Genomic DNA, 9,574 nt, shown 5'->3' with positions numbered 1-9,574 from the left:
AACTAAATTAATAAATAATAATCATGACCAACTAGACACAAAAAGAAAAATGAAATGATCCAACTACTACGTCTACAGCCCATTACCCAGCGCCTAAAACCGTGTAACCAGCTCAATGATTTTATTTAGTTAACAAAATAATTGTAGCTAATTAAATTTGCTGAAGTTATTCCTAACCGTCAATAATAAAACTTATCCTGATAGCAGAGGCTACTTGTTGCGCTCCCACAATAACACACAAAGACATTATGACATGTTGATTTTTGGTATCAGCACCATAGAAATTCCGTTTTCTTTGACCTGACCCTTCCTTTCCCTTAGTTTTCTGTTTCCAAAGCAAATTCAAGTCCGGGGCCAGGGATTGAGTGAATTGCGAAAAACACAACGATTTCAATCCAAGCATAGATAAGAAGAAGAAGCTGAAGCACACAGGGATCAAAGCAAAAGAGGAATCCACCATGGAGAAGAAGATGAATCATAAGAGCAAGAGTATTCAAGACATACTTCCTCTTGACCTGATTCACAGAATCCTACTGCGGGTGCCGGTCAGACATCTCGCTAGCCTCAAGTGCGTTTCGAAGCGGTGGTACTCTCTAATTTCCGATCCACTCTTTGCTGAATTGCATTTTCACCACTCTCCCGCTGCCACCAAAGCATCCGTCTTCATGGGAGGAGGCAGTCTGGCTTACTTCGTTTACTTAGACTCGCTATTTACTGACAACAATGATGCATTACAAGTAAAAAAGGTGTCTCTCCCTTTCAAGATGAAAAAACTACCTTCTGATTTTGAGTTCCTGGGATCCTGCAGAGGCTTTGTTCTCTTACATCGAGACCCACATTTTCTTGTAGTATGGAACCCACTGACTGGATCCGGCAAAAGAATATCCTACTCTCATATTGTTTCTCGTTTTAAGCACAAGGGCTTTAGGCTTCCTTGCAAGTTCCATCTCTATGGATTTGGTTATGATGCTTCCCAGGATGACTACTTAGTTTTTGTAGCTTGGCAGGATAAGGATGACCATTATCACTTTGATTGCTTTTCCTTGAGAACCAATTCATGGATTAATCTTGATGCTGCACTCTCCAAGCCCTTGGATGTTTGTCACCGCAATTCTTGTGGGTTGTTCTTGAATGGTGCTATTCATTGGGTGCCTTACTCTCTTACAACTTACAGGGATGCTATTATTATCTTTGATATGAAGGAGAGGACTTTCTCAAGGATATCTGGGCCGGAACAACCTGTAATGAGTGCATGCACCTTTCCAACTCTTGCCTTACTAGGAGGCTGCCTAGCCTTGTATTATTGCAATAATGATAGCTGTAACACTCACATATGGGTGATGAAAGAATATAAAGTGCTGTCGTCTTGGACGCTCTATCAGATTCCTTGCAAGGACTTCCGGCCTCTGTGCTTATCTAGTAATATGGATATTATTGGAAGAGGTTATACTTTGTGTGGTACAGTAGGGTACTTCATATATAATGTCAGAGAAGACCTGCTCAAGCATTTTAATGATCGTTATTGTTGGCTTCCACTCCGAACAATAGATCCTGTGTATACAGAGAGTCTCTTGCCACTCCCTGATGACATTAAGGAAAAGGATAAGAAGAAGAATATGAAAAAAAGCGGTATTAAACTATTCTCCTATGCTTTGCACCAAGCTATTCCTGTTTGTTTTCATTGCATTGTGACTAATGAATAAGTAATGAGTAATATGCATTAGACATCAAGTTCCAATCAAATGCCTCTTTTGTGTATGGATGGTGAAATTTGAATTTATCAATACTTATGGAATCATTGATCACTGTCTCGCTTCCTAAAGCCTAGTCTTGCAGTGAGGGGTTTTAACTTTTTAAGTTATTGCTTTTTTCATGAGTAATGCAATGGTGATCTTTTCTGTAGACCATCAGGAGAATTAGGAGAGAATGACTGAACAAGTGCAAACAGAGAAATATTAGATGTAGAGGAAATGAGTAAGAGAGATAATTTGTTTCTGGAGCTTTTAATTTGTGTGTTTGAGGATGGAGAGCTGTTATTGGTGTCTGAATGGTTAAAATATGAAATAGATAGAGATGCCGTGTTGGACTATATAGGTAATAACTTTTTGGTAGATAATGCTGGTGTGATCCTTGTTATAGATACTAAGATGAACTTGTGTTTTGCGTAGGTGATAGGGCGCCGAGCTTGACTACCGCCGGTTTGAAGGGTTATTTTAACAAGAGGAAGAGAGCCGAGAACCAAGGCTCTTCAACAAACGCAGATAAAGAAGGAAAGGTTTTAGCAGAAAAGGTTGCAGCGCTGGAGAAGGATGTTGAGAAAACTAACCTGGAGAAGGAAAAGTTGGTGGCTCAGGTGAAGGAGTTGGAGTCTTTGTTATCTGCCAAGGAGGCAGATGTGTGTGAAGTGTTTATACAAGGTTTTGACCGTGCAGTTCTGCAGATTAAGACTTTGTTGCCAGAGGCCGATGTGAGTGCAATGGATGTGACGAAGGTTGCCTTGAACGGTGAATTGGTAGATGGTGAAGTGTTGGAGGAGGCAGTAGATGAAAATGCTGCGCAGCAGCAGGGTGATGAAGTTGTACGAGTTTGATTTGCTTAGTTAAATAGTTTGTTTTGTTTTGTGCCAGCTATGGAGGTCAGTTAGACTGTTGATTTTATTTGAAATTTTGCTGAAAATCCGAGAGATATAAACTCGTCTTTTGGATAGTGTGGTTTGAATTTGTAGTAGATGTTTGATATCTTTGTTTGATTTGTCTTGCTATCTAGCTTTGTTTGATATCTTTGTTTGCTATCCGAGAGATATCTTTGTTTGATATCTTGCTGGAAACTCAACAAAATTTGTTTGATATCTCCATTATTGGTTTGTGAAAGAACGCCAATCATCAAACTCAGGGCTTCGAAGGGACAATCTACAAAATTTCTTCATGTCCATGGAATGTATGTCTTTCTCTGTGCAAATCTCAAACTCGTTATCAGCTTTACTCTCCGATATGCAGAGATCACGGAGAAGGTCGTGGATCCGGCAAACTGACAGACTTCCATTACTCCTTTTTCTCGCTACCAACACGAAGCTACGATCCACCAGCTCATTCAGGTATTCTTTAGCCATATCTTCTAGTTTTCCTGCAGATGATGTTCCAGATTTTGGTGGTTGGATTAATCCTTTGGCTATCCATAGTTGAATCAACTGTTTCACAGGAATTCTATAATCTTCTGGAAACACTGCAAAATATAGAAAACAAGGTTTCAATCTTTGAAGCAAGTTATCATAGCTTAGCTTTAGCACATTCATGACTCCATTATTATCCTTAGCAAGATACCAAATGACATTGCGCATGATTCTCATCCACTCAACTGTTAGTCTCTTCTTCTTGACGACAATCCCAGCTAAGGTCACAATTGCTAAAGGTAAAAACCCACATTGAAAAGTTTCCATTTTTGTCTAGGAATGGAGGGTAGTAGGACTTTGACCTTGTATAATTTGCCACCTCGTCATTACGACTAGTTATCAGTAATCAGTAGCCACTTTTGTTATTTGGAAATAAACTTTCTACCTCATCCCAGACTTCAGGTTCCCATAAGTCATCAAGCACTATCAGATACTTGTTCCTGTCCAAGTGTTCTTGGACCTTGCTCTTTTGTTCCTTCTCACTTAAGACTTTGTATTCAGTAGTAGACTTGGACAATCCCCAACCATTGACAAGGCTTGTGAGAACGTCCTTAGCTTTGTAGTCTTTAGAAATAGTAACCCATCCACAACAAGAGAATAACTTTTTCACCTTATTATTGTTATAAATTTTTCGAGCAAGGGTAGTCTTACCCAACCCACCCATGCCGATTATGGAGACAACTTCAGTGCATGACTCATTTTCCTTCAATTTCTCAACTATTTCATTGAAGATCTCTACAAAGCCCACTATATCTTCCTGGAGGTCCTTATCTTGTTCGTGATTTGATTTTGCACCTTCCATGCTTTTAAATTCACCTTCATCAATGCAATATTTCATAACCTTAACACCATTCAACTCATACTTATCTAGCACATTCACATCTCTTGTTGTTATAATGATTCTACTACCAAGACCAAACCAATCACTTCCTCCTGCAAGTGAGTCCAATTGTTCTATACTATCAACGTCATCTAGAACCAGAAGAACTCTTTTATTGTGCAGACTTTGTTTTATGTCAGAAGATCCTTTTAATGTGCTGCCTATTCTTGGTTTCTTATGCACACACATACCTGATAAAAGTGTCTCTTGGAGATTTTCTAGGCTATTGGGGATCCCCCTTGATTTTATACGTACTTTATCAAGAAAACTTGCAGCTTGAAATTGATGCTTTATCTTGTTGTACAGCTCCCCTGCAAATGTGCTTTTTTTTGTTTCAACATCTCCATAAAGAATCAGCATGCAGAGAGTATCATGAGATTTAGTGTCCAAAAGTGATTCCACCACTTCAAATTGAGAACCAAAATCAATTGGATGCTTAATGTAAAGTGGTTCAGGAGGAACTTTTGCTGAGACTTCTTCAACAATATTCATGATAACATCACTTTCATAGCTGCAAGAACACATGTCTCTTTAAAAGCTCATTTTTATTTTTATTTTAAAAAAATGCAATAATGGTAAATAGAAGAAACGGTTAAAAAAAGTTCAGAATCTTGTTATCATTTATCAATCTATGAAAAGAGGAGTTATCAATGGAAGATTTATGTAAACTCCATTATTAAGTAAAGGTAATTCACCTATTTTCTGCACAATGTTTTCCACTTAGACCGCATACTTCATACAAAGCTAACCTCCATTCTTTTACTTTGTTTAAATCATTGCAGTATCTGTTTTCATGGCTCATCATGTCTTTTTCATATTGATTCCTTTGATGCCGCACATCTGATGGTTCCACTTGATAAAAAACTGGCAAAACTGGTCGTTTTGTTCCTTTGTCAGAGCACTTCATAATCTGGACAAGTTCATCTAAGCACCATGAGGAGGAAGCATAATTCTGGCACAGCACAACAATGGACATTTCGAGAACAGGAGGACACTGTTGTGTCCCAAACACCTTGCAGAAAAGTTTCCAGCTTTCATTTTTGTCTAGGAATGGAGGGTAGTAGGACTTTGACCTTGTATAATTTGCCACCTCGTCATTACGACTAGTTATCAGTATTGTATTGCCACTTTTGTTATTTGGAAATAAACTTTCTACCTCATCCCAGACTTCAGGTTCCCATAAGTCATCAAGCACTATCAGATACTTGTTCCTGTCCAAGTGTTCTTGGACCTTGCTCTTTTGTTCCTTCTCACTTAAGACTTTGTATTCAGTAGTAGACTTGGACAATCCCCAACCATTGACAAGGCTTGTGAGAACGTCCTTAGCTTTGTAGTCTTTAGAAATAGTAACCCATCCACAACAAGAGAATAACTTTTTCACCTTATTATTGTTATAAATTTTTCGAGCAAGGGTAGTCTTACCCAACCCACCCATGCCGATTATGGAGACAACTTCAGTGCATGACTCATTTTCCTTCAATTTCTCAACTATTTCATTGAAGATCTCTACAAAGCCCACTATATCTTCCTGGAGGTCCTTATCTTGTTCGTGATTTGATTTTGCACCTTCCATGCTTTTAAATTCACCTTCATCAATGCAATATTTCATAACCTTAACACCATTCAACTCATACTTATCTAGCACATTCACATCTCTTGTTGTTATAATGATTCTACTACCAAGACCAAACCAATCACTTCCTCCTGCAAGTGAGTCCAATTGTTCTATACTATCAACGTCATCTAGAACCAGAAGAACTCTTTTATTGTGCAGACTTTGTTTTATGTCAGAAGATCCTTTTAATGTGCTGCCTATTCTTGGTTTCTTATGCACACACATACCTGATAAAAGTGTCTCTTGGAGATTTTCTAGGCTATTGGGGATCCCCCTTGATTTTATACGTACTTTATCAAGAAAACTTGCAGCTTGAAATTGATGCTTTATCTTGTTGTACAGCTCCCCTGCAAATGTGCTTTTTTTTGTTTCAACATCTCCATAAAGAATCAGCATGCAGAGAGTATCATGAGATTTAGTGTCCAAAAGTGATTCCACCACTTCAAATTGAGAACCAAAATCAATTGGATGCTTAATGTAAAGTGGTTCAGGAGGAACTTTTGCTGAGACTTCTTCAACAATATTCATGATAACATCACTTTCATAGCTGCAAGAACACATGTCTCTTTAAAAGCTCATTTTTATTTTTATTTTAAAAAAATGCAATAATGGTAAATAGAAGAAACGGTTAAAAAAAGTTCAGAATCTTGTTATCATTTATCAATCTATGAAAAGAGGAGTTATCAATGGAAGATTTATGTAAACTCCATTATTAAGTAAAGGTAATTCACCTATTTTCTGCACAATGTTTTCCACTTAGACCGCATACTTCATACAAAGCTAACCTCCATTCTTTTACTTTGTTTAAATCATTGCAGTATCTGTTTTCATGGCTCATCATGTCTTTTTCATATTGATTCCTTTGATGCCGCACATCTGATGGTTCCACTTGATAAAAAACTGGCAAAACTGGTCGTTTTGTTCCTTTGTCAGAGCACTTCATAATCTGGACAAGTTCATCTAAGCACCATGAGGAGGAAGCATAATTCTGGCACAGCACAACAATGGACATCCTGGATCTCTCAATGGCCTCAAGAAGAGTATCTCTAATTCTATCACCAACTCTGAGGTTCTCATCATCTCTGAAGGTGGTGATTCCTCTCTCACACAAAGAATGATAGAGACGATCCGTGAATCCGTACCTGGTGAAGCCTCTAAAGCTCAGAAAAACATCATATATGAAATGTGAGGAGGAAGATTCTGCATCATGATCTGCCGTGAGACCAATTTTTAGTGGATCTTACAATTGTGATGGCAGTTTTATTCAAACAGTGAACCAAAAAACGATGCTTGATAGAAAAGCTTTTGCCAATGTTAAAATTCTAAAGTCACATAAATGGAGATTTGAGCTGTAAGTCATTCACAAGCCGTTAGTCTTATTAAATATTTTAGTCATTCTCCATTACCTTGCTTTATCCTAAAGTTGCACATCCTGATTCATGTGTGTACATAGTTTTATGTATTATTTATGCAAAGGTTGCATTATTGTGATTGACAAAATACTTATTCTACTTATACTACAGTTTAGAGCTACATCTACATCCTGAGGAAGTTTCTTCCTTTTCTCCAGCTCTTGCTTGTAAAAGAGAGAATAGAAATCAAAAGTCTGAGATAATAGCCAAAGTCATGGTTGGTTAGCTTTGAGAAAATAATCCGTGTAAAAACTAACTTTATATTTTGTGTTCCAATGTATATATGAGTGACTAATTTCGTTGCAAATAAAGCACAGGATTCACAAGTTGAGTGGGAAGAAACTTCAAGAAATTTAAGTTTTATTTTGCTTTGAATTATGATTTTCTATCCAAATATGTATGGGAAAGAACATTCGAAAAGTGCAAAATGGAGTTTAGCATCTTGTTGAATCCAATATATCTTTTCAAAATTTTCATTTGCTTTTTATATTTATTTTTTATCTGTGTACATTCTTTTTCTCCCTTTTGCTGCATTATCTTTGAGTGATCTATTTTTAAATTACTGGTTTTTGTTTTTTAGTACTAACCCCTCTTTTTATAATACAAAAGCGCTTACATAATTAATTGCCCTTTGTTCTTTGTTGACTTCTTGTGGTTGTAGAACAATGTAATAATTGGTGACTTGGTGTATTGTCTAAACAGAATATCACATAATGTATAGCCATAAAGTGCACTCATCTTGGACTCTCTATCAGATTCCTTGCCTTTTCTTTCGGCCTCTGTGGTTATCCAATAATGGTGATATTATTGGAGAACAATTTCTTTCGGATAAAGTAGAAAAGATAAAGTTTCACATATATAATGTGGGAGGAGAGCTGCTCCCACGTGTTAAATATCTTTGTTCTGCACATAACATCAGTGCAACCAATACTATGTATACAGAGAATCTCTTGCCACTCCCTAGAGACATTAAGGATAAGGATGATAAGAACATGATGAAAAACAGGAAGAGGAAGGAAAACGGTATGTAACTATTCTCCTATGCTTTGCACGAAGCTATTCCTGTTAGTTTTGATTGCATTGTGATTAATGAAAAACTAACAAGTAATATGCATTATGCATCAGATTCTAATCAACTGTGACTTTTGTCTATGGATGGTGAGATTTGAATTTATCAATGTTTAGGGAATCACTAATCACTGTCTTGCTTCCTATTGTCCGGTCTTGTAGAGATGTTTCGAAGTTTAGATTCATGTCTAAAGCTTTGACTTTTACCAATTGAGCTTTTTTGCAGGCCATGAAGTTCACCATGAATGTTTTGAACAACTTGATGTTGCTAAAGATTAGAATCACAAAGGGGTCAAACAGAGAAAGGGAATCGGGAGCCAACATACAAGTGAACAACTTAGACATGTGATTTTGTTGTAAATAAAGAGCAGGGTTCTCAAGTTGAGCGAGAAGAAGCTTCAAGAAACTTCAGTTTTATTTTCTCTGGATTAGAATTTTCTTTCTAAATTTGAACGGGATAAAACTCTTACGTCTGAAGAGTGAAAAGGGAGCTTAACATCTTGTTAATCCAATATATCTTTTGGTTTACTCTGATAGTAACATTCTTAGATGATGTGTTTTGTTCTTCATCTCCTATTCTTTATCTGTGTACATTTCTTTTCCTTTTGCTGCATTATCTTTCACTGAACATCCCTCATTCCCTCGAGAGGTTACTTTGAGAACACAGAGGCTGGTAAGTTCTCCTAGAGTGTTCAAGAAACTGTAGCTAAAGTTAAGCTCATCAGAATCATACTGCATCGTTATATTTATCTGGGGAATCTTTGAAGGAAATTCACGTGCCTTTAATGTCAATTCCTTAAAGTCCATTAGTTTTAGTTTTTCTTGATTTTTAAGGCGATGCAACCTTTGTAATAGTTCATGCTCGGTACACTTACTTTTGGCATTCCACTCTAATCCCAATTTTCTCTTCCATTAACAATGGAGGACATTGTCACTCCTTCTTCAAGAGTGACAAGTTGGAGGGTTTGGAGACTCGGCAAATAATCTTTTCCTGATGTGTCAGGTGGAATGGTTTTTTTACTAGCCACGCATAACATCCTTTCAAGATGTCTCAATTTCTTGAGCCTCCATATTCCATGCTGGAGGTTATAATGGGAAGCAAGCTCAACAATTAAAGTCTCTAGATTCGGAAGGGTGCAGATTGGACCAGGATGATCCTCTTTTGGACAGTCTACACCCCGATTGAGTCTCAAGTATCTTAAATGGATGCACATACTCATATCCTGGTGTATAAGCTTTTGCAATTTTTAATTCTAAACTATGTTGTGGACACTATAACAATCTTGTATCACTATTTTTTTCCCCTGTTTCTCTAGGCGGCTCTATCCAAGAATCATAACAAAAAAAACTACTTAACTTGTCTCTATTTTTCTTTTATTTGATTGTTTAATAGACACCAAAAAAAATTAGTTGTTTAATAGCTAAATATT

The 9,574-nt window shown here is 37.1% G+C and overlaps 3 protein-coding genes across 3 annotated transcripts in view; 2 read left to right on the top strand and 1 right to left on the bottom strand.

Annotated features, from left to right (window-relative positions):
• The window catches only part of LOC107637406 (F-box protein CPR30-like), a 77,048-nt gene that overhangs the window by 45,096 nt on the left and 22,378 nt on the right, over nucleotides 1-9,574 (top strand). The window lies entirely within an intron of this gene.
• Nucleotides 182-2,619, top strand: LOC107635552 (F-box/kelch-repeat protein At3g23880). Its single transcript, XM_016339047.2, has 2 exons — nucleotides 182-1,629; nucleotides 2,169-2,619. Exons 1-2 carry the CDS (start codon nucleotides 459-461, stop codon nucleotides 2,588-2,590), a joined length of 1,593 nt encoding a protein of 530 aa, XP_016194533.1. The 5' UTR covers nucleotides 182-458; the 3' UTR covers nucleotides 2,591-2,619.
• On the bottom strand, nucleotides 2,634-8,099 carry LOC107637409 (putative disease resistance protein At1g50180). Its single transcript, XM_016340827.2, has 3 exons — nucleotides 6,396-8,099; nucleotides 5,014-6,211; nucleotides 2,634-3,442 (listed from the first exon to the last, which is right to left on the bottom strand). The coding sequence occupies exons 1-3, from the start codon at nucleotides 6,674-6,676 to the stop codon at nucleotides 2,855-2,857; spliced, it is 2,067 nt and encodes a 688-aa protein (XP_016196313.2). The 5' UTR covers nucleotides 6,677-8,099; the 3' UTR covers nucleotides 2,634-2,854.

Source organism: Arachis ipaensis, chromosome B04 (genome assembly GCF_000816755.2).
Source record: "Arachis ipaensis cultivar K30076 chromosome B04, Araip1.1, whole genome shotgun sequence".
NCBI lineage: Eukaryota > Viridiplantae > Streptophyta > Magnoliopsida > Fabales > Fabaceae > Arachis > Arachis ipaensis.
This window is presented reverse-complemented; position numbering and strand designations above follow the sequence as displayed.